Source organism: Ornithorhynchus anatinus, chromosome 17 (genome assembly GCF_004115215.2).
Source record: "Ornithorhynchus anatinus isolate Pmale09 chromosome 17, mOrnAna1.pri.v4, whole genome shotgun sequence".
NCBI lineage: Eukaryota > Metazoa > Chordata > Mammalia > Monotremata > Ornithorhynchidae > Ornithorhynchus > Ornithorhynchus anatinus.
In genome coordinates this window covers 38,027,342-38,055,085 of record NC_041744.1, presented here as the reverse complement: position 1 = coordinate 38,055,085, position 27,744 = coordinate 38,027,342, and the positions used below count along the sequence as shown (strand labels likewise).

The 27,744-nt window shown below is 46.1% G+C and overlaps 2 protein-coding genes across 5 annotated transcripts in view; one reads left to right on the top strand and one right to left on the bottom strand.

The window, feature by feature from the left end:
• The window catches only part of SLC9C1 (solute carrier family 9 member C1), a 119,971-nt gene extending 118,982 nt beyond the window's left edge, over positions 1-989 (bottom strand). For all 4 annotated transcript variants that reach the window (XM_029082829.2, XM_029082827.2, XM_029082830.2 and 1 more), the window contains exon 1: positions 823-989. The gene's annotated coding sequence lies outside the window, so the exon portion shown is untranslated. The remainder of the gene's footprint in view (positions 1-822) is intronic.
• Positions 990-1,506: 517 nt separating this feature from the next.
• Positions 1,507-17,775, top strand: LOC103170048 (OX-2 membrane glycoprotein-like). The gene is made up of 6 exons (XM_007666411.4): positions 1,507-1,976; positions 8,796-9,134; positions 10,212-10,511; positions 12,185-12,296; positions 13,952-14,063; positions 16,405-17,775. The coding sequence occupies exons 1-6, from the start codon at positions 1,889-1,891 to the stop codon at positions 16,561-16,563; spliced, it is 1,110 nt and encodes a 369-aa protein (XP_007664601.2). The 5' UTR covers positions 1,507-1,888; the 3' UTR covers positions 16,564-17,775.
• Positions 17,776-27,744: the final 9,969 nt, after the last annotated feature.

Here is a 27,744-nt window from a genome sequence, read left to right as displayed (position 1 = left end):
GCAATGGGGAGGGGAGGAGGAGCATATAGGAAAAGGGGGGCTCAGTTTGGGAAGGCCTCCTGGGGAGATGTGCTCTCAGTAGGGCTTTGAAGGGGGGAAGAGAGCTAGTTTGGCAGAGGTGAGGAGGGAGGGCATCCCAGGCCAGAGGTAGGAGATGGGTCAGGGGTCGATGGCAGGACAGGGGAGAACGAGGCCCAGTGAGGAAGGGAGCAGCAGAGGAGTGAACTGTGCGGGCCGGGCTGAAGAAGGAGAGAAGGGAGGTGAGGTGGAAGGAGGCAAGGTGGTGGACAACTTTGAAGCCAAGAGCGAGGAGTTTTTGCATAATGAGAAGGTTGACAGGCAACCACTGGAGATTTTTCAGGATGGGGCTGACATGGCCAGGGCGTTTCTGTAGAAAGATAATCAGGATAGTGGAGTTAAGTATAGACTGAAGCGGGGAGAGACGGGAGATTGGGAGATCAGAAAGGAAGCTGATGCAGCAAACCAGCCGGGTTAGGATGAGTGATGGTACCAACCAGGTAGGGGTTTGGATGGAGAGGAAAGGGTAGATCTCGGTGATCCCCTCTGGCAGAGTCCACCAGGCCCAGCAATGGCCTGAAGGCCGGGGCAGACTCTGACGGGGGCCCAATGTTAAGGGAAGCTTCCAGTCTCACGTATATAAAGCGACCACTTATCTGTCTGGTGCCACCCTCCCGACACGACTCCGGGAAACCTGGTCCTCGATAACCGTCCTTTCCTGGCGGGGGCCAGCGGAGCCCACAGGCCACTGACCCCCAACTCGAGGGCGAACCCCCCTCCCCCGGCGTCAGGCCTTTCTCCTACCTCGCTGCCCCAAGGACCAACCGGTCCTCCCCGGCCCGCGGCCCCGGGGGCCGGACAGCGTGAGGCCGCTCCTGGTCGGGCCCGGCCGGGGAGGCAGGAGGAGGAGGAGGGGGCGGGGTGAGGGGAGGCGCAGCCACCCGGCCGCTCTGCGAAGCGCTGCGCCCCTTCGACGGTTACCCGTCCCGCAGCCGGGTTCTGGAGCGGCCCCGCCCGGAGCAGCCCACCGCACCTCTCTTGCCTCGAATCCCCCGCAGCGCTTAGCAGAGCGTCCGTCTGCGGCGGAAATGTACCTCGGTTGTTGTTATTTTTCGTAAAAGTGGTTTTCATCTAAATAGCCGATGGCTTTCTCTTGCCGGCTGGGGGGCGGGGATGGGGCGTTTGATTGAAAGAGAATTTATAACTCTTCTTCCTCCAGTTTTCACTTTGTTAGTAATTTTGTCCATCCCTCTATTAGGCTCTAATAATAATCATAATAATGATAAATAATAATAGCGCTAATGTGTTGAGGACTTACTAAGTGCCAGGTACTGTGCTAAGCCCTGGGGTGGAAAAGAGCAAATCGGGTTGGACCCAGTCCCGATCAAAGTCTCAATCCCCGTGAGTCTAATGAGCCCGTTGTTGGGCTCCATCTGTTGCCGAACTGTTCGTTCCAAGCGCTTAGTCCAGTGCTCTGCACGTAGTAAGCGCTCAATAAATACGACTGGATGAGGGGAGGAGATTCCGCAGGGGCGGCTCTGTGCGCCGATCAGTGAAAGATACATTTCCAGGGCTACTTTGCGGAGAGAACAGGAGAAGGGGTTAACGCCGATCCCTTAAATTTTCCTTGCAAATCCACGAAGCCAATCCGTGCAAGCGGGGTTGGGAGGGAGAGGCCCCTCCTGCCCTGGGTGCGGAGTTCGGAATGATCCCGGGGGATGGGGAAGGAGCGGGAAGGCCACTCAGGAATCTCGGAGAAAGTCCAAGTCTGGGATTGGTTAATGAGTAACGTGGATTTAGGCGCCAGGAAGGGGGCGCGTGAATTTGAAACCGAAGTTGCTTCCAGCAGAAGAGGAAGAGGTCGGGGAAGATGTCGGGCTGCAGGAGCTCGGTGTTGGATGCCGCAGTCTTCCTGCACTGGATCTTCCTCCTCCTGCTCCTCCTGGGACAGAGAACAGGTGAGGCTGGGGTTGCTTTGCTGCCGACAGGTGTCAGCGAGGTGAACGAGGACGATAATAATAATAATGGCAATTGTTCAGCGCTTAATAATAATGCTACTATTATGGTATTAAGCGCTTACTTTGTGCGAAGCACTTACTTCGTACTTAGCGGTGGGGCGGATGCAAGCAAACCGTGTCAGACACAGCTCCCGTCCCACGTAGGGCTCACAATCTTAATCCCCTTTTTTTACAGATGAGGAGGCTGAGGGAATCTAAGTGACTTGCCCAAGGTCACCCAGCAGGCAAGTGGCAGAGAAGGGGTTAGAACCCAGACCTGCTGATTCCCAGACCCATGTTCTATCCACTACACAGTCACTTAACTTCTCTATGCCTCAGTTACCTCGTCTGTAAAACGGGGATTAAGGTTGTGAGCCCCACGTGGGACAACTTGATTACCTTGTATCAACCCCAGCGCTTAGAACAGTGCTTAACACATAGTAAGCGCTTAACAAATATCATAATTTTTATTATTACACATGCTGCTTCTCCATCCTAATCAGATGATTCGTGAATGATCCTAATCAGTCAGTGATATTTTTTGAGCTTTTACTTTGTGCAGAGCACTGTACTAAGCACTTGGGAGAGTACAGTAATGATAATAATAATGTTGGTATTTGTTAAGCCCTTACTACATGCAGAGCACTGTTCTAAGCGCTGGGGTAGATACAGGGGAATGAGGTTGTCCCACGTGAGGCTCACAGTCTTCATCCGCATTTTACAGATGAGGGAACTGAGGCACAGAGAAGTGAAGTGACTTGCCCGCAGTCACACAGCTAACAAGGAGCAGTAGAGTTGGTAGGCATGATCCCTGCCCTCTAGAAGCTTGAAACAGCATATTTAATTGAGAGAGCACGGGCCTGGAAGTCAGAAGGTCATGGATTCTAATTCCCGTTCCCCCCACTTGTCTGCTGTGTGACCTTGGATGAGTGACTTCACTTCTCTGGGCCTCAGTTACCTCATCTATAAAATGGGGATTGAGACTTTGAGCCTCATATGGGATCAGAACTGTGTCCAACCCAATTTGCTTTTTTCCACCACAGTGCTTAGTACAGTGCTTGGCACTTAATAAGTCAACAAATTAGCACTATTATTAATAATGTTGGTATTTGTTAAGCGCTTACTATGTGCAGAGCACTGTTCTAAGCACTGGAGTAGATACAGGGTAATCAGGTTGTCCCACGTGAGGCTCACAGTCTTAATCCCCATTTTACAGACGAGGTAACGAGGCACAGAGAAGTTAAGTGACTTGCCCATAGTCACACTGCTGACAAGTGGCGGAGCCGAAATTCGAACCCATGACCTCTGACTCCCAAGCCCAGCCTCTTTCCACTGAGCCACGCTGCTTCAATATTATTTATCATTATCATTATCATTACAGCCTAATAGAGGGATGGACAAAAATATTAATAAAGTGAAAACTGGAGGAAGAACAATTATAAAGTAGGAGACAGGGTGGCCAGGTGGAAAGAAAGAGGACTGGGCTTAGTGGAAAGAGCACAGCTGGGGAAGAATCAGACTACAGATCCTGGTCTTTCCCAGGTGGGTATTCTCTCTGAGGCTGCCTAGGATGAGGTGGGATGGGGGTAGAGGGATGAAAGGCAGCCTCTCTCTTCAAGAGCTTCCTCGCTCCAGTCCCTGAGTCTGGGGCTGACTCTCTGGATTCCTCCCAGCTCCCCGGCTCTGCGGAGTGCCTGGTACTTGTGAGAGGAGGAAAAACATCGGATTTCCCATCCCAGCATCTCTCGCCCAAAGTATGGTCTCTCTGGAGTCTCATCCGTTCTGCTTGTTTCTGTGGAAGGCTTGGTGGGTTCAGAACCGTAGGAGGCTGTTGTGGCCTAGCAGTGAATTGTAACCTCCTTTCTACTTCTCCTTTCCTGGGGTGGCAAACTCATTCTGTTTCGTGGCACCTAGGGACTCTAGGGGCTGCTTCCAGGGCCCCAGCACAGACTCCCCCTGCCCCTTACCACTCCACCCCCCTTCCTGGAGGAATGTGACAGACTTGAGCCAAAACAAAGGAACACAGGGGTTTTCCAGTCTGGACCAGGAAGTAGTTTATCTAGTGGAAAGGGCCTGGATCTAGGAGTCAAGAAACCTGGGTTCTAATCCTGGCTTGGCCTCTTGCCTGCTATGTGACATTGGGCACTTTTCGGTCCTCAGTTTCCTCATATGTAAAATAGAAACTAAATACCTGTTTTTTCTCTGTCAGCACCATGTGGGACAGGGACTGTGTCTAACCCGATTAGCTTGTATTTACCTCAGCAGTTAGTACAGTACTTGGCAAGTGGTAAGTATGGAACAAATACCTTAATTATTTTAGACCTGTCAAAAATTCAGCTGCCTGGGCTCTGGTGTCCCTGCTTTATCGCCCCCACCCCCAGCCACACACACACACACACACACACGGTGAAAGCTACAGCCCCTTAATAGGAGGCTGAGAAGAGTTGGGGGGATGAGTCAAATGTGGACATTTTGTTTATTTTTTAATGGTATTTAAGTGCTTACTCTGAGCCAGACACTGTACTAGGTGCTGGGGTAGATGCAAGCTAATCGGATTGGGCACAGTCCCTGACCCACATGAGTCTCACAGTCTCTATCCCCCATTTTACAGATGAGATAACTGAGGCTCAGAGAAGTTAAGTGATCTGCCCAAGATCACATAGACATCCTCTAGACTGTATCCTCGTTGCAGGCAGGAAACATGTCTGCTAATTCTCTTATACTGTGCTCTCCCAACTGCCAAGTACAGTACCCTGCACGTAGTGCTCAACAAATTTCATTGATTGAAGTGGCAGAGCCAGGATTAGGACCCAGCTTCTCTGACTCCAAGACCCATGCTCTATCCATGAGGCCACATTGCTCAGTGTGACTCAGTGGAAAGAGCCCGGGCTTGAGAATCAGAGGTCATGGGTTCAAATCCTGACTCACCCGCTTGTCAGCTGCGTGACTTTGGGCAAGTCACTTAACTTCTCTGTGCCTCAGTTACCTCATCTGTAAATGGGGATCAAGATTGCGAGTCCCACGTGGAACAACCTGATCAGCTTGTATCCACTCCAGCGCTTAGAACAGTGCTTTGCACATAGTAAGTGCTTAACAAATGCCATTATCATTATTCTCTAACCCTTGTTGCCCTCTAATCCTTTCCAAAGCCTCCATCTTGCTTTGCGAGATCCCCAGTTTTGCTCCATCTGTCCAGTGGAACAGAGCAACCGGTGAGGATGGGAAAACATCTAGAGGGAGCAGGATTCTGCTCTCCTCACACCCTACTCACCCACCTCCCCAGGAGCCAGGAGCCCATGGCATGTCTCTGGAAAGACACTGCCAAAGAAGAAAATAATACAATTATGTCCCCGCACCATTTTTAAGAAATGAGTCATTTAGACAGCACACATTCTCCCAATTGTCTGTATTGGCAACCAACAGTCTTGGGATGAGGGGTGCACTGCGGCCTGTCCAGGTTCTGTGTCTGAACCAAGTGTTCCAGCCTGGAGAGCCTCAGCTGCAGACCCTGCTCTGGTTTCTAGCTGCCTGAACCTGCGTTTTGGCTCCGTCCCTAGGTTCAACTCCCAATTCATGCATTGTTGGGCTCTGAATGCACTAATGGGTCGAAAATGGCTGGGATGGGGAAAGGGTTCATTCGTTCAGTCAGTCATATTTACTGGGTGCTTACTGTATGCAAAATACTGTGCTAAGCGCCTGGGAGAGTACAGTATAACAACAGACACATTCCTGCCCACAAAGAACTCGATTGTAACTTGTTTCATCTCTCCTACCCTGGAATAGTGGATCACTAGGGTGTGGCCTAGTGGATAGAGCACGGGCCTGGGAGCCAGTAGGGCCTGGGTTCTAATCCTGGCTCTGCCTCTTGTCTACTGTGTGACCCTGGGCAAGTCACTTCACTTCTCTGTGCCTCATTTCCCCACCTGTAAAACAGGGATTAAGACTGTGAGACTGTGACTGTGAGACATGGTTTGTGACCCATCTGATTAGCTCGTGTCTATCCCAGCAGTTAGTACAGTGCCTGACACATGGTAGGTGCTTAACAAATACCTTTTAAAAAAAAACAACAAAGATGGGACCTTCACTGTTGGTGAGAGAGAGACTAGCAGAACAGCTGAGGTGTGTGGTAAAGAGTGGGGAGGCTGATGAGTGTCCCTAACCCACAAGACCACATTTTGGAGGCAGAATTTTCTGCAGAAGAGTAGGTAAGATTGTAGGCATCTAGGTCCCAAGACTAATAATAATAATAATAACAATGATAATAATAATAACGGTACTTGTTAAGTGCTTACTCTGTTCCAAGTACTGTTCTAAACTCTGGGATAGATAGAAGTCAGTCAGGTTGGATATACTCCCTGTTCCACATGGGGCTCATACTCTTAATCCCCATTTTACAAATGAGATAATTAATATAATAATGGTATTTGTTAAGCACTTATTATGTGCCAAGCACTATTCTAAGCACTGAATAATTATGGTATTTGTTAAGTGCATACTATGTGCTGAGCACTGTTCTACATGGAATCAGGTTGTCCCACATGAGGTTCACAGTCTTAATCCCCATTTTATAGATGAGGTGACAGAGGCACAGAGAAGTTAAGTGGCTTGCCCAAGGTCACACAGCAGGCAAGTGGTGGAGCTGGGATTAGAACCTATGCCCTCTGACTCCCAAGCCCATGTTTTTTAATAATGATGGGGTATTTGTTAAGCGCTTACTATGTGCTGGGCAGTGTTCCACTGAGCCATGCTATTTGAGGCCCAGAGAAGATAAGTGACTTGCCCCAGGTCATATAGCAGATATGTGGCAGAGCTGGGGTTGGAACCAGGTCCTTCTGACTCCCAGGCCCATGCTCTATTCACTAAGCTATACTATGGTGAAGCAAGGTCCAGCGTTCAAAGAGCATGATCCTGTTCTCGGCACAGTGAGGTCGGTGCTGGGAAGATTCTTGATTGTTTATTGAAGTCCTCACTGGGCTGGCCGGCTGGGAGAAGCCACAGTGGATTGTTTCTGAGCCCTCTCTCTCTTCACCTGGGGCTGTACCATCTCATCCCAGGGCTGACCCTGAATTTCCCTTTCAGCCCCAGGGATTCTATTCCCATCCATCAAACGGTCAATCAACCATATTTGCTGAGCACTTACCGTGAAGAGCAGTGTACTAAGTCCTTGGGAGAGTACAATAGAGTAGGTAGGCACGATCCCTGTCCTCGAAGTGTTTACAATTTAGATGGGGAGACATGGATTTAAGTCCTGAGGTGACAAAGAAGGGAGAGAGAATAGGGAGGGGAGGTGAAAAATTAGCCAGGGAGTACTTCAATCAATCAATGGTATTTATTGAGAGCTGAATAGGTATAGAGCACTGTTTTAAGCACTAAAGAAAATACAATAGAATTGGTAGACACCCTCCCTTCCCACAAGAAGCTTTTAGTCCATATGGGGAGATGGACATTAAAATAAACTTCAGATAGGGGAAATAGAGTATTAAGATATGTACATAAGTATTGTGGAGTTGGGTTGAGTATCAAAGTGATTGCATTCTTCCCGAGTGGGAAGCATTCGTGGGCCAGAGCTAGATGCTGCACCACAAGTGAGTAACGTATAATCAATCAATTGTACTTAGTGAGTGCTTTCAGTGTGCAAAGCACTGTACTGAGCGCTTGGGAGAGTACAATATAAAAACAGACACATTCCTGCCCACAACCAGCTCACAGTCTAGATAGAGGTGGAAGTTCAATTTGCTGTGTGTGAATAACTAAAACTAAGTGTATTCCTCCTGAGAAGGAAGTTCAGCTTGCCGTGTGTGAATAACCAAAAATAACTGTAGTCATCCCAAAAAGGAAATTAAATTTGCCGCATGTAAATAACTGAAAAACAGTGTATTCCACCGGAGAGGGAAGTTCAATTTGCTGCGCGTGAATAACTAAAAGTAAGTGTATTCTTCCCAAGAGGGAAGTTCAATTCTCCATGTAGAATAAATGTTGCATGGCTCAGCCCTTCTGACTGGTCTCTCCCTCTCGCCGTGCCTATCTTCGAAAGAGTCCCTGCAATACAGGTGAAATAAATGACAACGAGGAGGGGATCAGCAGTTGGAGAGCCAGAGGGGCCACTAACCTTTCTCGGGGACCAACGCCCGAGAGATCTGTGACTGTCAGGTAGCCCCCAGGACCAACAAGGCCTCCTTGAAATGGTATTACAGCCCACTATAAAGGATCAAGAAGAGGTGGCAGAAGGAGAAGTGAAACCTTGAGGCGAAACTAACAGAGTGAAGCAGCGTGGCTTAGTGAACAAAGCACGGGACTTGGAGTCACAAGTATCTGGTTTCTAATCGCGACACCGTCATGTGTCTGCTGTGACCTTGGGCAAGTCCCTTAACTTCTCTGTGCTTAACTTCTTACCTCATCTGTAAGTGGGGATTAAGAGTGTGTGACCATGTGGGACAGGGACTATGTCCAACCTAATGAATGTATATCTACCCCAGTGCTTAGAACAGTGTTTGGCATATAGTGCTTAACAAGTACCATGATTATTATTGTTGTTATTATCAGGGCAGATTTGATTTTAGTAGGTCTTAGAAAATGGGGAGAGTTGTGTTCTGTTGGCTATGAAGGGGGGTGGCAATTCGAGACCTATGGTGGTGTTAGAGGAGTGAATGTGTGAGCTGCGTTGCAGTGGGAAAGAAGTGTGGTGAGGGTCAAGGGAAAGAGCTGATTGGGTTTCTGAAAGTCAATGGTGAGGACTTTGTAGACTCCCATTTGGTCTCTGATTTGTAATTTTCCCTCCAGGTTCCTCAGGATCAGTAAGGCACCAGCGGTCTAAGATAGCTAAGACAGGAGACAGTGTCATCCTGAATTGTGAATTAAGGGACCTGGCAGAAGTCCTACAAGTGACCTGGCAAAAGGTCCAGCACTCTTTGTTGGAAAACGTAGGCACCTACAGCAGGAAGTATGGAGTAAAGATCCTTCCACAGTTTGAGAGAAGATTCTCTTGCAACAGTTCAGAGTTTATGTCTTCGTGCTTGATTATTCGTGATGTGACTTTGGAAGATGAAGCCTGTTACAGATGCATCTTCAATGTGTTTCCAGATGGTTATCATATGGGAGAGACTTGCCTTATTGTTCACAGTAAGTGAGGAAATCTCCGCCACTTGATTTAAAGTCCAGTGCAGAACTTGCCCCTTGAGGACGTTCCCAGCCTGACACTTACCACATATGGCTGAGGTTTGAGCTGAATCATCTTATCTGATGAACCCGGTGCTCACGCACCTCTTCCCTCACCCCCTCCCCTAGTCACTCCACCAAACATCCTGTACCTTGGGGGATCTGTTTGATCCCAATCTGACCCATGTCAATCACTCATCACCTTTGCTGACAACTGGGAAGGATACTTGTGGAGCTGGAGAGACTGGGGCATTCTGGGAAGGAAGGGCTAGTTTTCTGTCCCAGGGTGCTCCTTTTCCACTCCCCAGAACCAAATAAATTTCAGAGTGTTTTCTTAGTGGGTTGAGAGGAGGCAACACAGAAGGGGCAGAGAGAGGACGAGGCCGAAAGAAGAGGAAATACTAATTCCGCAACAGGACATCCAAGGTGACAGGAGAGGCACATTGCAGGTATTTCTGTGGGATTTTGGAACATCATCAACCTGGATCTTGGTCCAGTGGAGACTCATTCTTTGTGGTATTTCTTGAGCACTATCTGTGTGCTGAATTCTCTACTAGAGAAGCAGCGTGGCACAGTGGAAAGAGCACGGGCTTTGGAGTCAGGGCTCATGAGTTTGAATCCCAGCTCTGCCACTTGTCAGCTGTGTGACTGTGGGCAAGTCACTTAGCTTCTCTGTGCCTCAGTTCCCTCATCTGTAAAATGGGGATTAAGACTGTGAGCCCTACGTGGGACAACCTGATTCCCCTGTGTTTACCCCAGCGCTTAGAACAGTGCTCTGCACATAGTAAGCGCTTAACAAATACCAACATTATTATTATTATTATTACTAAGTGCTTAGAAGAGTACAGTCCAGTAGAGTTGGAGAAGCCACACCAGGCCAGGAGAGAGGAAGGGATGGTTTTCAGGAAGTGTCCTAGGCTATGGGAGTGAGTGCTGATTTTCCCAGGAACAGTATCCTAGGGGTCAGGGGGAAAGAATCTTCATCCATGTCTACCCTGACTCATTTCGGCACCTCCTCTCCTCCTTCACTCTGCTGCCCAGCTGTGTCTACCCTGAGCATTGAACTGTCCTCCAAGCCCAGCCCTGATGCTCCTCTCGAAGTGGTCTGCTCCATGACTGGGAAACCAGCCCCTCAGATCTCCTGCTACCCCCAGAGTGTCTTGCTTGGTCCTGCCAAGGAGCATCACGTTCAGAATCCAAACGGCACTGAACTGGTGACCAAACAGTACACCTTCTCTCTGGACGCTGTCCGGTCCTGGAAAATCTGCTATCTGGTCTGTGTCGCAGATCACCCTGTGCGAAGGGCAGAGGAGATCGTGGCCCTGCCCCAAGAATTGGAACGTGAGTAAGGTGAGGGGATAGAGGAGAGGGGCATTGAGGCTAATCTCTTGGGCTTATTGTTGAAGGAATCAGATTAGGCCTGCCCAGAGCGGCTGCCTAGTCAGAGATTGTTTTTGATTAAATTAAAAATCTCTGATTTCCCTTTTGGATTGTGTCTGTTTTTGTTTTTTTCCAAAGTAAGACTAGGATTAATACCAAATTACTTGTTGGCATTTTCTTCTGCAATTTTGTGGTAAGCTGTGATCACATCTTAGACAAACATAAAAGATATTTTTTAAAAGTAAAAATTCAAGCTGTATATTCTTCGGAAGGATTTTTCTTGAAGCACAGAAAGGCTTGTTTTGGAGGATCATACCCCTTTGCTTAGAAAGGATCAAAGGACATCCATTTTGGGTACTATCAACCTAGCTGGATCCTGGATATTCATATAGGCCAGTCCCTTGGTTCAAGACAGGACACCACCAGCAAATTTAAGGGCAGGCCTCAAGACTCACTTGCCAAGCCTTGAGAGCAAAGGTCTTATGAAACCCGTAGTGTAGTGGAAAGAACCTGGGCTTGGGAGTCAGAGGACCTGGGTTCTAATCCCAGCTCCACCACTTGTCTGTGGTGTGACCTTGGTTGAATCAGTTAACATCTCTGCTCCTGTTACCTCATCTGTAAAATGGGGATTAAGACTGTGAGCCCAATGTGGGACATGGACTGTGTACAACGTGATTAGCTTGTATCTACCCTGGTACTTGCTACAGTGCCTGGCACATAGTAAGCGCTTAATAAATACTATTTAAAAATAATCAATCAGTGCTATTTATGAGCACTTATTATGTGCAGAGCACTGTACTATGCACTTGGGAGAGCACAATACAACATAATTAGCAGACAGATTCCCTGCCCATAACAAACTTAATTAAGGCAGCAAAGTGCCTTCAACATTTTAATCAGAGTAGCTCAGCAGAAGCTTGTCCCAGTCTCATTCATGGGTTGACTGAGAATCCAGGCCGATAAGGTAATTAATTTCTTCTGGAAACCAAATGGAAGTGTAAGGAACAACATCATTTCTATCTTTATGGATACACATGAATGATCATGGGGTTACACTTTGCAAACTTTGTCAAAAGATAGAGAAGCAACCAAGCCCAGTGGATGGAGCATGGGCCTGGGAGTCAGAAGAACCTGAAATCTAATCCCAGCTCTGCCACTTGTCTGCTGTGTGACCTCGGTCAAGTCACTTAACTTCTCTTTGCCTGTTACCTCAGGAATTAAGATTGTGAGCCCTATGTGGGAGAGGGACAGTGTCCAATCTGATTATCTTGTATTCATCTCAGTGCTTAGTACAGTACCCTGGCACATAGTAAGAACTTAACAAATACAATAAAAATTATGATTGTGTATGTTGTGCCTCCATCAAGTTATAAAGGGAAAAAACTTATCCCAGTGTTTAGAACAGTGCTTGGCACATAGTAAGTGCTTAACAAATACCATAATAATAATCATAATAATAATAATCACTGAAGGAAAAGTCATCAAAAAGGGTGTGAGTGAGGCATTGTTTGTATGTCTTCTTAAAATGGCAAGTTGAATCCAAAAATAATTTTGGAGATTATGATAATAAAGGAAATCCCCCCGAGTCTACTCAGGATTAGGATAACGGTCTGTGTGTGGTTTGTGTTTTTCAGCTCTTGATCTGCATTGGAGGACAATGGTGTTTCCTATAATAAGTGCAACTTTTGTTTTAATTATTGCCATTGGCACCCTCGCCTATATTTTTAAGAGAAAGAATAAGAAAAGGTAAATGGCATTAAAAAAAACCACTCAGGGTGTCCTGTCTGGTAACACGGACTCTGAAGAAATAGTGTCAGGGTGGGTTTCTGGGTGTCTGAAGGAGAATGCAAATTTCTTCCTATCCCAATATAACACTAGCATAGGCTCAGCGTCTTTTGAGTTTAATCCTAGAAGAACAGTTTTTCACATCCCCCTCCCAGAGATTGGGTTGTGTGTCAAGGGTCTTTAATAATGCTGCCTTCTAAGTGCTTTGATCGCTTTTCTGCCCTGTATGTGTCCTTATCTCTGTCAATGAGAAAGAGGTTAAGTTTAAGTGGGGGCAGGAGAACCCTGGGACTAACTGACCAACTATTAGAGATCCTCCCTGCATTCATATTTACAGAGGGCAGGCTTAAAGGAGGGGAGAAATAGAAAGGGAGAGGGTTTTCAGCCTAGACTGGTCCTGGCTTAGGTCAATGACACCACAACAAGGGGCATATGACCTGGAAACTGTACTGCTGGTAGTTACTGCAGAGTGGAAACCAGGAGTGGGATGGAAGGACAGTGTGCTGGATCCAGGAGGACCTGCCTCTTCCAACTCCAGCGAGGGCTGAAAATGAGGGAGAAAAGAGAAGCCACGTGGCCTAATGGATAGATCACAGACCTGGGAGTCAGAAGGTCCTGGCTTCTAATCCCAGCTCCACGTTAGGCAAGTCACTCCTCTGGACCTCAGTTACCTCATCTCTAAAAGGGGATTAAGATTGTGAGCCCCATATGGCACATGGATTGGGTCCAACCTGATTAAGAAGCAGCATCTTAGCCTAGTGGACAGAGCACAGGCCTGGGAGGTAGAAGGACCCAAGCAGCGTGGCTCAGTGGAAAGAGCCAGGGCTTGGGAGTCAGAGGTCATGGGTTCGAATCCTGCCTCTGCCACTTGGCAGCTGTGTGACTGTGGGCAAGTCACTTAACTTCTCTGTGCCTCCGTTACCTCATCTGTAAAATGGGGATTAACTGTGAGCCTCACATGGAACAACCTGATTACCCTGTATCTACACCAGCACTTAGAACAGTACTCTGCACATAGTAAGCGCTTAACAAATACCAACATTATTATTATTATTATTCTAATCCAAGCTCCTCTGTTTATCTGCTGGGTGACCTGGGGCAAGTTACTTAATCTTCTCTGTGCCTCAGTTACCTCATCTGTCCACTCCAATTTGCTTGTATCCACCCCAGCACTTAGTACAGTCTCTGGCACATAGTAAGCACTTAACAAATACCACTATTGAACTATTAGCTTGTATTCTTAATTATTATTATTGTAGTATTTGTTAAGCACTTAGAATGTGCCAAGCATTGTTCTAAGTGCTGGATAGATACAAAGTAATCAAATTGGACACAGTCCCTCTCCCAAATGGGGCTCCCAGTTTCAATCTCCCTTTTACAGATGAGGTAATTGAGGCACAGAGAAGTTAAGTGACTTGCCCAAGGTCACATAGCAGAGCTCTTAACAAATGCCATTTAAAAAAAAAACCAACAGGGTTCCTTAAACATCCACTGCTAGAAGCAGGTCAGAATCCAATCCTAAGAATTTAGGATTTAGGAATATAGGAGAATTTGTTTCATCATTTAATCAATCCTGATCACGGAAACTGCTCTTTTTCCACTATGCATCTCTTCAGGGCACCTATTTCCAGTGTCCCCTGCACTCCAGTTGGGAAGATGACTCTGACTGAACATCTACGGAGCACGCCAAAGACGCCCAAGAACCAGAATATTTCCTTCTGCAGTGAGGTAACTCGAGATCCTAGGTCTGACCCTTTGGGATATAGCAGTTTTCCAGGCTTTGCCAAGTGGTCGTGATCATTTTTAGGGTTGCAATTTGGCATGGGGGTGAGGAACACCTTCTGTATTCCTGGCTTAGGCTGTCAATCTAACGGTTTTGGTTTGGGGGCGGTATCCTACCAACACTTCCAAGTTCTGCCTCACTAGCTCAGGCAGTCAAGAGATAGCATTTGACCTTGAGATGGGGGGTACCCCGGGTTCACATTGGGACAGCCCCGTGTGGGATATGGACTGTTGTCCAACTCTATTAGCTTGTATCTACTGCAGTGCTTAGCCTAGTACCTGGCACAAAGTAAATATTTAACAAATACCATTAAAAAAAGATAGTCCCAGTTCACAAAGGAGAAACTGGAGAGCTCAGTGAAGCCTGTACAAGGCCAGGCTTGGGAGGGATGATTTCTGGCAGTCAGTATGATTGTAGACCAGAAGAGCTCAGTCGATTAGTCAATCAATTATATTCATTCATTCATTCGTTCATTCAATTGTATTTATTGAGCGCTTACTGTGTGCAGAGCACTGTAGTAAGCACTTGCAAAGTACAATTTGGCAACAAATAGAGAAAATCCCTATCCAACATTTGGGTCATAGTCTAGAAGGGGGGAGACAGACAACAAAACAAGTAGACAGGCATCAATAGCATCGATATAAATAAATAGAATTATAGATCACATCATTAATAAAATAAATAGAATAATAAATATGTATATATACACACAAGTGCTGTGGGGCATGGAGAGAGGGAGTAGGGGCAGAGGAAAAGGGGGTCTCAGTCTGGGAAGGCCTCCTCAAGGAGGTGAGCTTTCAGTAGGTCTTTGAAGTGGGGAAGTGTGCTAGTTTGGCGGATGTGAGGAGGGAGGGCATTCCAGTCCAGAGATAGGATGTGGGCCAGGGGTCGATGATGGGACAGGCAAGAAAGAGGCACAGTGAGGAGGCTAGCGGCAGAGGAGCGGAGTGTGAGGCCTGAGATGTAGAAAGAGAGAAGGGAGGTGATGTAAGAGGGGGCAAGGTGATAGAGAGGTTTAAAACTAATAGTGAGGAGTTTTTGATTGATACCAAGACTGATAGGCAACCACTGGAGATTTTTGAGGAGGGGGTTGACATGCCCAGAGCGTTTCTGTAGAGAGATAATTCTGGCAGCAGAGTGAAGTATAGACAAAGTGGGGAGAGACAGGAGGTTGGGAGATCAGAAAGGATGCTGTCGCAATAATCCAGTCCGGATATGATGAATGACTGTACTAATAAGGTAGCGGTTTGGATGAAGAGGAAAGGGCGGATCTTGGTGATGTTGTGAAGGTGAGACCGGCAGGTTTGGTGATGGATTGGATATGTGGGTGAATGAGAGAGCGGGGCCAAGGATGACACCAAGGTTGTGGGCTTGTGAGATGGGAAGTATGGTAATGCCGTCCACAGTGATGGGAAAGTCAGGGAGAGGACAGGGTTAGTGTACTAAGTGCTTGGGAGAGAATACAATAGATCCTGATCCTGAGTCACCAAGAAAAACTGGATAAATGGAGAGGAACCATGGGGAGAAAATATTTCTTGAGAAACATTTAGTACCTACAGATATGAGTGACCCTCCCTCTCATTGGTACCAGAAGGGCGCTTCAGTGCTGCTCAAGGCAGTTGGTGGTGAGTTTTTGTTGAATGCTTGCAATGTGCTGGAACCAAACAGTGACAGTCACATGCCTTACCCTGATTATAAAGCACTCTGGGGTCTTCACTAGTTCCAGCTTCCCCTTGAGAGCACCAAAATCCTTTTTTAGTGGATTACCCACACCATCCACCTGGACTTCCCTGACTCTTGGTTTACCAAATGGCCCCTCTCTGGTGACGACCCATACCTCACCCCCACAAAAGCTGAGTCTCCCTGCACACTCCAAGCCAGGAACTTGGGGCTATCCAAATTGGGATGGTGGGGTGGATCCAAATAAAATCCCAGCAAAGACCGCAACCCCAGGGGTTGATGGGCAGTGTCAGCGGGTGCCCAACTGATTGTCAGGGCTCCCGTGCTGGCTGAGGGAGCAGAGGTCTCTTTGAGGGCTGTGCGGAAGGAGACACATAAACAAATACCATGATTTTTATCTCTTCTCCTCTGACCCCATGTCTCAGCAAGTGGTCCCAAGTACTAATAGTTGTATTTGTGAAGCACTTACTCTGTGCTAACCACTGTTCTAAGCACTGGGGCGGATGCAAGATCCCTGTAAAGAGCTGTTGGTCTTGCTTCCTCCTGCATTTCACTCTGTTGACCAGATCTTTTAGGAGTGCTTTGGTTTGTGTTTTATCTTTCTAGAAACAAAACCCAGGAAGTTCAGTCAGAAAGAGACCAATGAAGGAGAACAGCAGATTGATACCAGATGATGGAAACAGCTCTGCAAGGAGAGAGATCATCCCAGTAGAAGAGGATCATGATGTCGATGGCTGTTTGAATCATTCATTTGTTATAAGCTGACTCCAGAGTAACTGAGAATTCATGAGAAAGCACAAGAGCAAAAGATAGTCTACTGATTGATGAAGTGCGTCCTTCCTCTGGCCTGGAGCACCCTCCTGCTTCATATACAACACCACTTCCACCAAGAGGGCTTCCCCAATTAAGCTCTCATGTTCCTCACTCGCTCTCCCTTCTGAGTCACCTATGCACTTTGATCTGTACCATTTAAGTAGTTGATATTCACATCACCCTCAGTTTCATAGCAGTTATGATGTACATATCTGTAAATTATTTTAATGTCTGTCTCTCTGTAGACTGTAAACTTATAGGCAGGAGACAAATATATCAATTCTGTTGAAGTGTACTTTCCCAAGAACTTAGTGTACAGTGAACAGTGTTTTGCACTCAATAAATAGCACTGATTGATTAATTGTGAAGAAGAATGTAAAGGAGTGAGTTGCTAGTCCTACCCGTGCTACTAATAAGTTGACAAAATATTCACTGTTTACTGGTTTCTTTAAAGGTTTGAAGAACTTTGGCTATAGGAGAACAATGTTTGGGAGGCACTTGGAGTATTGACAGGGAAAAAGATTTGCTAAGGCAGGTTTTGGGCAAGTCCACCCCAGGGCCTCCAGGGTCCAAAGGTGCACTTGTTGTCTGTGGGGACAACATACATGTGAGGCAGAAGAGATAGAGAGCTATCAGTGTGAGTCTACACGGGGCTTAACCACTGGTTAGCTGAGCAAAGCTAATGGGAGTTTGACTAAGAGTGGAAATGAGACCACATAGTTTGCGATCACTCCATTCCTAGATCTGACTCAGTTCCAACTGGGGCCCATTAGGGGAAGCCCTTTTCTGAGTGGAAGCAAAATTGAGTGACAAGAGGGCAAAGATCAGGTCTGGCATCTATTATCTAAACTGCTTCATCATCACCATCATTATATTATTTAGGAAACGCTGACTGTGTTCCAGGCACACTGGGGTAGAAATAGTAACTGCATCTGTTGACTGCACAAAATACTAAGTGCTTAAAAAATACCAAATGTAGAAATTATATATTCCCTACCCACAAATTGCTCACACTCATAACAGGGTAGGCTGACATAAAAGTACTTGCAGGGTAATCAAAATAAATAATATACAATTATAAAAACAAATATTTAACCTCTCTCTACTGCATCCAAGTTCTTTTGCTTCACTCCTCTCAAGCTAACTTACTCTTGTGCCTTATTTTTTTTAATGGTATTTTTAAGTGCTTACTATGTGCAAGGCATACTAAGATCTGAGATAAATACAAGATAATCAGGTTGGATAGAGTCCATGCCTCATTTTACAGATAAGGAAACTAAGGCACAGAGAAGCGATTTGCCCAAGGTCACAGAGCAGACAATTGGTGGAGCTGGGATTAGAAGCTAGGTCCTTCTGACTGCCAGTCCCTTGCTTTATCCACTAGGCCATGCCATTTATTCTGTACTCATCTCTCTCACTACCTTCCTCTTGCTCCCTCCCTTCTGCCTGGAACGCCCTCCCCCTTCACATCTGCACGCCACTGTTCTTGTCATCTGCAAGACCCTTCTGAAATCATGCCACCTCCAGGATGCCTTCCTTATACAATCTCTAATTTTATATCCCTCCTGCCACTTCTGCATCACCTAAAGTGCACTCCCCCTGCCCACTCCAACATCTCCCACCCATCCAATGAACTTAAGTACACATCTTTCTACTTTACTACTTTCTGTAATGTATCTTAGCGTCTGTCTCCCTTGCTAGACTGTAAGTTCCTTGAAGACAGGGAATGTGACATTTCTATGTTGTATTGAGGGCTGGAGAGATTACCTAATGCTTTGCACAGGCTAAGTCCTCAATAAATAATATTGAGTGATGAACTGCTAGCGATACCTTCCCTCCCACCACTGAAAGCCCCTGCTCCTGGTACACTCTGTGTGCACCGGGCTGGGGGTAAAAGCTACATTCTCAGTATTTCCGCACCCCACAATGGACAACCAGCCACACAGCCTCCCCAGGAGCCAGCTCCAGCTCTCTTCCACACCTTCAAGGAGACTCCATCCCGTCTTGCCTCTCACCACCTTGGAGAGAACGAGAAAAACTCCCACAAAATGTGGCCTCCACAAACCCCCAGAAAGACTTGGGGACTCTGAGCCCGACATTCTACTTCTCTAGCCCTAGCACCCTGTTGATTTTTGTTTATATTTTGTATATTTGTCTGGGTCATTAATCAAAGAATGGCATTTATCAAGTATACTAAGCACTGTACTAATTACCTGGGGAAAGGCAATACAATGGAGTTGGGAGATAATCCCTCCCCACAAGGTGATTCACCATTCCTGATGTGACTCCCTTCAGTCCCTTCTCCCCACTCTTAAATTGCGAGCCCCTAAAGGGGTAGGAACTATGTCGAATCTCCACCTCCGTATTCTCTTCCAGCGCTTAATACAGTGCTCTGCACATGGTAAACACTTAATAAACACTATTACTATTACTAGTAGTGATGGCTAATGGATTTACATGACTTGATCAGATCAGACCCAGTCCACAGGGGACTTGCAGTCTATGATTGCAGCTAGGTTTGAAGCAGAAACAGAGGAAGGGATCTGTTATCTGTGAAGGTGGCCTGGCCTACCTTCAAAGGCTGCCAAGAAGAATAACTAGGGAATTTCAGAAGTTGAGAGGGAGGAACAGATGTTTAATCACCAGTGCTGTTCATAAAGTGCTAATGGCATGACCTTGTGGCTCCAGAGAATTCACCTTTAACCTCTGGAGTCTTCCTTGTTGAAAACATCAGAAAATGGTCTCTCTCAAGTTATCCAGCTGAGAAGTGAGTTTTTCTAGATATTAAATTTCAGCCAAGATTTGTTTTCGGTTCCATGAGCTGGCTGGGGACAGGGAATGTGTCTGCAACTTTTTGATTGTATTCTCCCCATGGTAAGTACAGAGTTTTGCACCTAGTCAGTTCTCAATACATATCATTGATGATGATGGCAGGGTGGTTCATTTTTTGTAATTGCTCATTATTTGGGCAAAATCCTTCAAGATGATATATTAGTAATCCTTCAAGTCTCATATGTCTTCAGGGCAATCTGCCTTCCATATTGAGTTACTAGTTTGACTGGTCTGGCTAGTAGTGCAGGGAGCCTGGGAAGAAAGAGGTGGGACTTTTCTTGAAACTGGAGAGAAAGGAATCCAGGCTGACCCAGGGAGTAGGCACGGTTTCCACCAAATAATCACAGTTTCCTCCAAATAATAGTAATTTGTTAAGCACTTATTATGTGTTTAACCTATAAAACCTTAAAAACTAGAAAAATCTTAATTCATGAGAGGGGAAGGTCACCACATAATTACTTTGATAGAACAAATCTTACAAAGTCATTGAAAAAGGATGAGCAGCATAAAAGTAATAATAATAATCCTGGCTTCCCCCCTTGCCAGCTGTGTGACTTTCATTCATTCAGTCATATTTATTGAGCGCTTACTGTGTGCAGAGCACTGAGGGCAAATCACAATTTCTCTGTGCCTCCTGAGCCCCACAGGAGACAGGGACTGTATCCAACCCGATTTTCTTGTATCCACCTCAGAGCTTAGTAGAGTGCCCAGCACATAGTAAGCGCTAAACAAATACCACTATTATTATTGTTGTTGTTATTAATAATAAATATGATTGATTTGATAACCTCTTTGATCACTTTTGAGGTGGGTTGTCTAAGTCTGTGCCCAGATTCCTAATGCTCTGCCTGTTTATGGCTAGGATAGGGGCTTTCACTGAGACCTCTGAGCATGTCCCATGAATTTGTATGCATATCATGCTGTTGACATTTTGAACCCTCTGACTTCATGGGGAGCAATGGGTTCAGCTAGCCAGTCTCAATCTTGAAAAGTTGGAAGCACAGGCTAGGAGGAATAAAAAATTTCCACATTCCCGTGATCTTATATGGTTGTGAGTTCCCTACCCACACAATGCACGAGTTCTCTCTGGATGTGGTCAGGTCAGCAGTATTTGCTTATTTAAGGATTTAATAAGTAGCAGTATTTCAGCAACAGATCTTAAATGAAACCCAGGAGGAATCACCTATTTCTGCTCTAAAATTTGTTCATTCAATCGTATTAAGCGCTTCCTGCATGCAGAGCATTGTACTAAGTGCTTGGGAAAGAACAAAACAGCAATAAAGAGAGACGATCACTGCCCACAACGAGCTGACAATCTAGAGGGGAGATAGACATCAATACAAATAAATCAAATAGCAGATATATACAGAACTGCTGTGGGGCTGGAAAAGGGGGAAAGGGCAAAGGGGGCAGGACAGGGTGAGGCAGAAGGGAGTGGGAGATGAGGAAAAGCGGGGCTTAGTCTGGGAAGGCCTCTTGGAGGAGATGGGCCTTCAATAAGGCTTTGAAGGCGAGGACAGTAATTGTCGGATTTGAGGAGGGAGGGAGCTCCAGGCCAGAGGCAGGACATGGGCCAGGGGTCAGCGATGAGACAGGCGAGATCGAGGCACAGTGAGAAGGTTAGCACCAGAGGAGTGAAATATGAAGGCTGAGTTGTAGAAGTAGAGAAGTGAGGTGATGTAGTTGGGGGGAAGGTGATGGAGTGCTTTAAAGCCAACGATGAGGAGTTTTTGTTTGATACGGAGCAATAGGCAACCACTGGAGATTCAAGGAGGGGGGAGTGACACATCCTGAACGTTTTTGTAGAAAGATGATCCAGGCAGTGGAGTGAAGTATGGACTGGAGTGAGGAGAGACAGGAGGTTGGGCGGTCACCAGGGAGGCTGATGCAGTAATCTAGGCCAGATAAAATGAGTGATTGCGTTAATGTTAATTAATTAATGTTAATTAATGCATTAATGTTCATTAATTAATGAAAGGGCATATTTTAGTGGAGACTCTAGTTTACTGTGTGGAAGAAGGCAATGGTAAACCACTTCCATATTTTTACCAAAAAAACTCTATGGATCCACCCCGAGAATGATTGCAAATGGAGATGAGAGGCTCTGGGAGAAATGTGTCAATGGTGTCAGTTTGGATCAGAGACAAGTGGACAGCATAAGACAAGGCAAGATGTTTCTGTGACCATACCGTTCATGGACTCTTCCCTGGTAGCTCACCTTGCTGAAGTCTCACTTTATTGATGAAAAGCAGCGTGACCTACTGGAAAGAGCAGGGACCTGGGAGTAAAAGGACCTGAGTTCTAATCCTGGATCTGCCACTGGCTTACTGTATGATCTTGGGCAAGTCACTTAACTTCTCTGTGCCTCAGTTTCCTAATCTGTAAAATGAGGATTCAATAACTGTTCTCCCTCCCCCTTAGACTGTGAGCTTCAAGAGATTTAGGGACTGCGTCTGACCTGGTTTTCCCATATCTTCCCCAGCACTTAATACAGTGCTTGGCACAGAGTAAGTGCTTAATAAATAATAATAATTATTATTATGGTACTTGTTAAGGACTTACTATGTGCCAAGCACTGTTCTAAGCACTGGGAAAGATACAAGTTAGTCAGGTTGGACACAGTCCCTGTAACACATAAGGCTCACACTCTTAATCCCCATTTTACAGATAAGGTAGCTGAGGCCCAGAGAAGTGAAGTGACTTGCCCAAGGTCACACAGCAGACATGAGAAGCAGCATGGCTTAATGGAAATAGCCCAGTCTTGGGAGTCAAAGGACATGGGTTCTAATCCCACCTTTGCTGCTTGTCTGCTGTGTGCCTCAGTGCCTCAGTTACCTCATCTGTAAAATGTGGATTAAGACTGTGAGCCCCAAGTGGGACAACCTGACTACCTTGTATCTAGTAAGTGCTTAACAAATACCATAATTAATCCCATCACCTTCTGACTTCCTTACCCGGGCCCTAGCCGCTACACCATGCTGCTTCTCTGACAGCTTCTAAATAACATTATCAGCATCAGTGATGAATACAAGCTCTTCACACTCACTTCCTATGAGCATCTTGGGCTGAAACCTCTCTGATACTCTCTTGCACACCACACCAAAAGGCTTAGTAGATAGTAGAGTAGATAGGGGAAGCAGCGTGGCTCAGTGGAAAGAACCTGGGCTTTGGAGTCAGAGGTCATGGGTTCGACTCCCGGCTCTACCACTTGTCAGCTATGTAACTGTGGGCAAGTCACTTAACTTTTCTGTGCCTCAGTTACCTCATCTGTAAAATGGGGATTAACTGTGAGCCTCACGTGAGACAACCTGATTACCCTATATCTACCCCAGCACTTAGAACATGCTCTGCACATAGTAAGTGCTTAACAAATACCAACATTATTAGCGAGCAAGGGCCTGGAAGTCAGAAGGACAGATTGTCATCCTGGCTCCACCACTTGTCTTCTGGGTGATGTGACAAGCCACTTAACTTTTCTGTGCCTCAGTTACCTCCTCTATAAAATGAGGATTAAGACTGTGAGTGCATGTAGGACATGGACTGTCACTGATCTGATTAATTTATACCTATCCCAGTGCTTAGAACAGTGTTTGACATGCAGTAAAGGGCATAACAAAAACCACAGAACAACAAACCTAAAAAAAACCTTTTAAAATGCTTCTGGGATTTCTTCCCTTCTTTGTTTGCTCCCTTCTTGCCCAAATCCTCCGCTATAATTGGCCAAGTTTAGTTCATGTCATCTTATGACAGGTAAATGGAACATATGCAAATAAACTTTCCCTTTGGGCCCAAGGGATATTAAGGAGTGAGGTGGTCCTTGCTCTAGAAGCCCGTGAGTTAGGCCCCACTTCTCAAGGTGTGGAGTTAATCTAACTTGCTCATTTCACTTTCTCCTAGCTTTTTTTAGCAAGGAATGCCTTGTCTACAGATATGCAATCTGCAGCAACCAAACCAAGGAGATGGTAGGCATAGGCCCATATGCTAAGTTAAAAATGCTATATAATCATGGGAAACAAAACTAGATCCCAACACAATTAGTCCCCAATCATAAAGTGTTGCTAGCCTTCTCATCAATCAATCAATTGTATTTAGAGGGCTTACCATGTGCATAGACAGAAATGTAATTCCGGCAAGCCAACATTCAATTGATCGATCAATCCATCAATCAGTGGTATTACTGAGTGCTTGACTGTGGGTAGGGAACATATCTACCAACTCTGTTGTACTGTACTCCCCCAAACACTTAGAACAGTGCTTTGCACATAGTAAGCACTTAATACTATTAATTGACTGATAGATCATTCCTCCCCTGTGATTTTGCCAGTCCCATGGCGTGAGGATTCAGGCAGACTACAGGGTCAATGCCAAATGAAAGAACAATTCCACCTCCGGCCTTTCTGAAGTCAGGGGAGTCCTTCATCCTAACCAGATCTATCCCCCTAAACTGTAAGCTTGTTGTGGGCAGGAAATGTGTCTGTTTGTTGTTATATTGTACTCTCCCAAGTGCTTAGTACAGTACTCTGTACAAAGTCAGCACTCGATAAATGATTGAATGAATGAATGAACCATCCATTCTCAGACATCTCACTGTGCTTGAAGACTAGTTTCCTCCATTGTCCGAGTTCTTTTACACTGCATTCAATCAATCGACCAATCACTGGTATTTATTGAGGACTTACTGGGTAAAGAACACTGTACTAAATGTTTGGGAGAGTACATTATAACAGAGTTGGTAGGTACGTTTCCTGCCCACAACAAGCTTGCATTCTAGAGTGGAAGATAAACATTAATATAAATAGATTTCAGATATGTACATAAATGCTGTGAGGCTGAGGGAGGGGTGAATAAAGGGTGCAAATCTAAGTGCTAGGGTGACACAGATGGGACTGGGAGAAGAGGAAACGAGGACCTAGTAGGGGAAGGCATCAACAGGTTCAGATGGCCAAAACGATTTCAGTTGTCAAAGTGAGCTCACTCATTCTAATTCGGTAGAGGCCCAATATTAAACTTCAAAACTTTCTGTTGCCCCAATTACCTCTGCCAGAAAATTTGCCTTAATTACCCCTAAAGCTTAAAAAAACCCTCTATGTTTTGAATCCTTTCAAAATATTCCACTTGAGTAAACTCTGCTCCTATCTTGTAGCCATTCCTGGTAATTTATCTCCTGTGCTTTAGAGTTGTTTACCCCTTCGAGTTTTCAGTTGCCTTTTTCTCAGGGTCTTTAAGACTCCGAAATCTCTAAAAGAACTGGCAGAATGGTAACAGCAACCACAGTTTACCATATAGAACAGCTATTTCATAGGTCCTCCAAGGTGTAGATGTAGGACCAAAGTAACACTTAGCAATAAACTCAGAAATTACCAAGAAAAGCTGCACCACTACCTTGAGTGCTAGAGTGGAGGAAATGCACTGGAACAGGAATCCTGGGCTGGCGATGGGAGGAGCCAGAGTAGCGACGGGTTAGGCCTGAGAGCCCGGCAACGCAAAGTTGGTGGAGAGGGTGGAGTGAAGGGCAGGTACTTTTGCATCTAGGAATGGGAGGAGTGGGAGGGAGTCCAGGTGAGGTGATTGACCTTCACAACATGTCTAAATCCTCCCTTTCCTCTCGATCCAAACTGTTACCACGTTAATCCAATCGTTTATCCTAACCTGCTGTGATTACTGCATCAGCCTCTTTTGCTGACCTCCCATCCTCCTGTCTCTCCCCACTCCAGTCCATACTTCACTCGGCTGCACAGATCATTTTTCTTCAAAAACATTCAGGCCATGTTTTCGCTCTCTTGAAGGACCTCCAACGGTTGCCCATCCACTTCTGCATCAAACAGAAATTCTTCACCATTGGCTTTAAAACTCAATCATCTTGCCCCCTCCTACCTCACCTCTCTGCTCATCTTGCCCCCTCCTACCTCACCTCTCTGCTCTCATACTACAACCCAGCCTCCTCACTTTGTTCATCTAAATGTTAACCTTCTCACTTATCTCGATCTTGTCTGTCTTGCCGCTGACCTCTCATCCACGTCCTGCCTCTGGCCTGGAATGCCCTTCCTCCTCATATCCGACAGACAATGACTGTGCACTCCTTCAAAGCCTAACTGAAGGTCTATCTCCTCCAAGAGGCCTTCCCCAACTAAGCCCTCTTTTCCTCTTATCCCTCTCCCTTCTGCATCACCCTGACTTGCTCCCTTTATTCGTCCCCCCTCCCAGCCCCACAGCACTTATGTACATATCTGTAATTTATTTATTTACATTAATGTCTGTCTCCCTCTCCATACTGTAAGCTCCTTGTGTGCAGGCAATATGTCTGTTTATTGTTATATTGTACCCCCCCGAAGTGCTTAGTACAGTGCTAAGGAAGTGCACAATAAATACTGCTGACTGACTGTTTGGGATAGTAGAGGGAAGTCTAGACTTCAATACTTGGCACAGAGTAAGTGTTTAACAAATACTATAATAATTATAAGTCACAATATGAGGTGGGGAGTGGGGGTCGGGGGTGTGGGTGAGGTGGCAGGTTAGAAAGTGGTGATCATGAATTAGCAAGGCAGAGGTGGTGCCATAAAAGATGACTCATTGTTTGGAGATGATTAGGTCAAGCATGAGTCCATGCTGGTTGAGCTACTGAGTTGAGATGGCGGGGTCATCACAGGAGAAGAGGGATTAGTGGAATCAATGGAATTGTTAATGTGGAGGTTGACATTCACATGGTGGATTAAAATGGGAGAACTGAGAGAGAACAGGAAGGCAAGAAAAGTAAGAGTAATTAGTAATTAGTAGCTGTGGTGGTGGATAGTGTGAGACTCAAAAGAAGAGAGGGAGAGTGACATCGAGTGGCTGATGGTGAGGAGCAGGCCGACTCCACCCTCTTCCCTATGAACTGGGGAGCAGGGGAAGAGATGAAGCCATCTCCAGGAGGGGGACAGCCGGGAAGACATATCATCAGGTGAGAGGTTTGGCTTTCACCATCCTTGGTGGTGAGGAGAGAAGCGAGAGCATCAGGAACAGGTTGAGGATGAACTCTACTAGCCTACAGCCCGAGACACTTGTCTGCTGTGTGACCTTGGCCAAGTCACTTAACTTCTCTCTGGCTCAGTTTCCTCATCTGCAAAATGGGGATTAATACTGTGAGCACCATGTGGGACATAGACTATGTCCAACCTGATTAGCTGTGTTTACCCCAGCACAGAATTCAGTGCATCGTCCCCCAGCTGCATTCCATGGTGTTTTGTGGAACCCTCCCTCCATTTTGAGCAAGTTTCTCTTCATCCTGTGCCTGGCCCGCTCTCTCCCTTCCCCCTCCCCTCTTTTCTCGACATCCCTGTTCTTCCCTCTACCTCCAAAAAAATCTCCCAGCCCCCCAAACTCCTTCTGATACTTCATACCAATCCCTTGTAGCCTAAATCCTCATTCTCCTCAGTCGCTCCCTCCCCTGCGTGCTCACCAAATACCATAAAAATGTACCACCCTTCCCCTTTCCAGCTTGAGAATGGGGACAGGGGCAGACTAAAGCAAGATGGTGGCAACAGCTGTTGTATAGGCCTGGCAAAACAATTTTTTATGGTATTTGTTAATCAATCAGTCAGTTGTATTTAGTGAATGTTTTTCTGGGTGTAGAACATCTACTAAGCACTTAGGAGAGTAAAAGCTAACTCTGCTATATTGTACTCTCTTGATTGCTTGGCCTCTGTCCCTTTAGACTGTACAGCCGTTGTAAGCAGGGAATGTATCTACCAACTCTGTAATACTGTACTCTCCCAAGTACTTAGTACAGTGCTCAGCACATGGTTAGTGCTCAGCACACAGTTAGTGCTCAGTAATGTTGACTGATTGTCTGGGCAGTGCACGTCTGAATGTTGGCCTGCGCTCAATAGGGCACCATCTTGTGGTAGTGATATGTGAGCCAATTCCATTCAATCCTTAATTTTATATCATTGGAAATGTGGCCTGTTCTAGAAAGAGGTCAGGCATACATGGGCATATCATGCAGCAGTAGGGGAATCAACTGAGGGGAGACCTGTGGGGGAGACCTGTGCTGCATCTTTTTCGGGCCAGCTTCATGCGGCACTAAGAGGGTGCTTATTCTGGTCAGTGCTGCCCCACTCCAGACTCCCCAAATCTCTTCTCGCCCTATTACAATCAGGCTTTGGATTCCCTTACTCCAATCTTACCACTCTTACGAAGCCCCTAGAAATCCAACTTAAATCCATGTGACCTATGTGATCATGTGACCCAAAGCCCAGGCTTACTACTCTGGCGGTACTTGGTGATTAGCCCCGCCTCTCCCTTCTTTAAAGGAACAGAAGT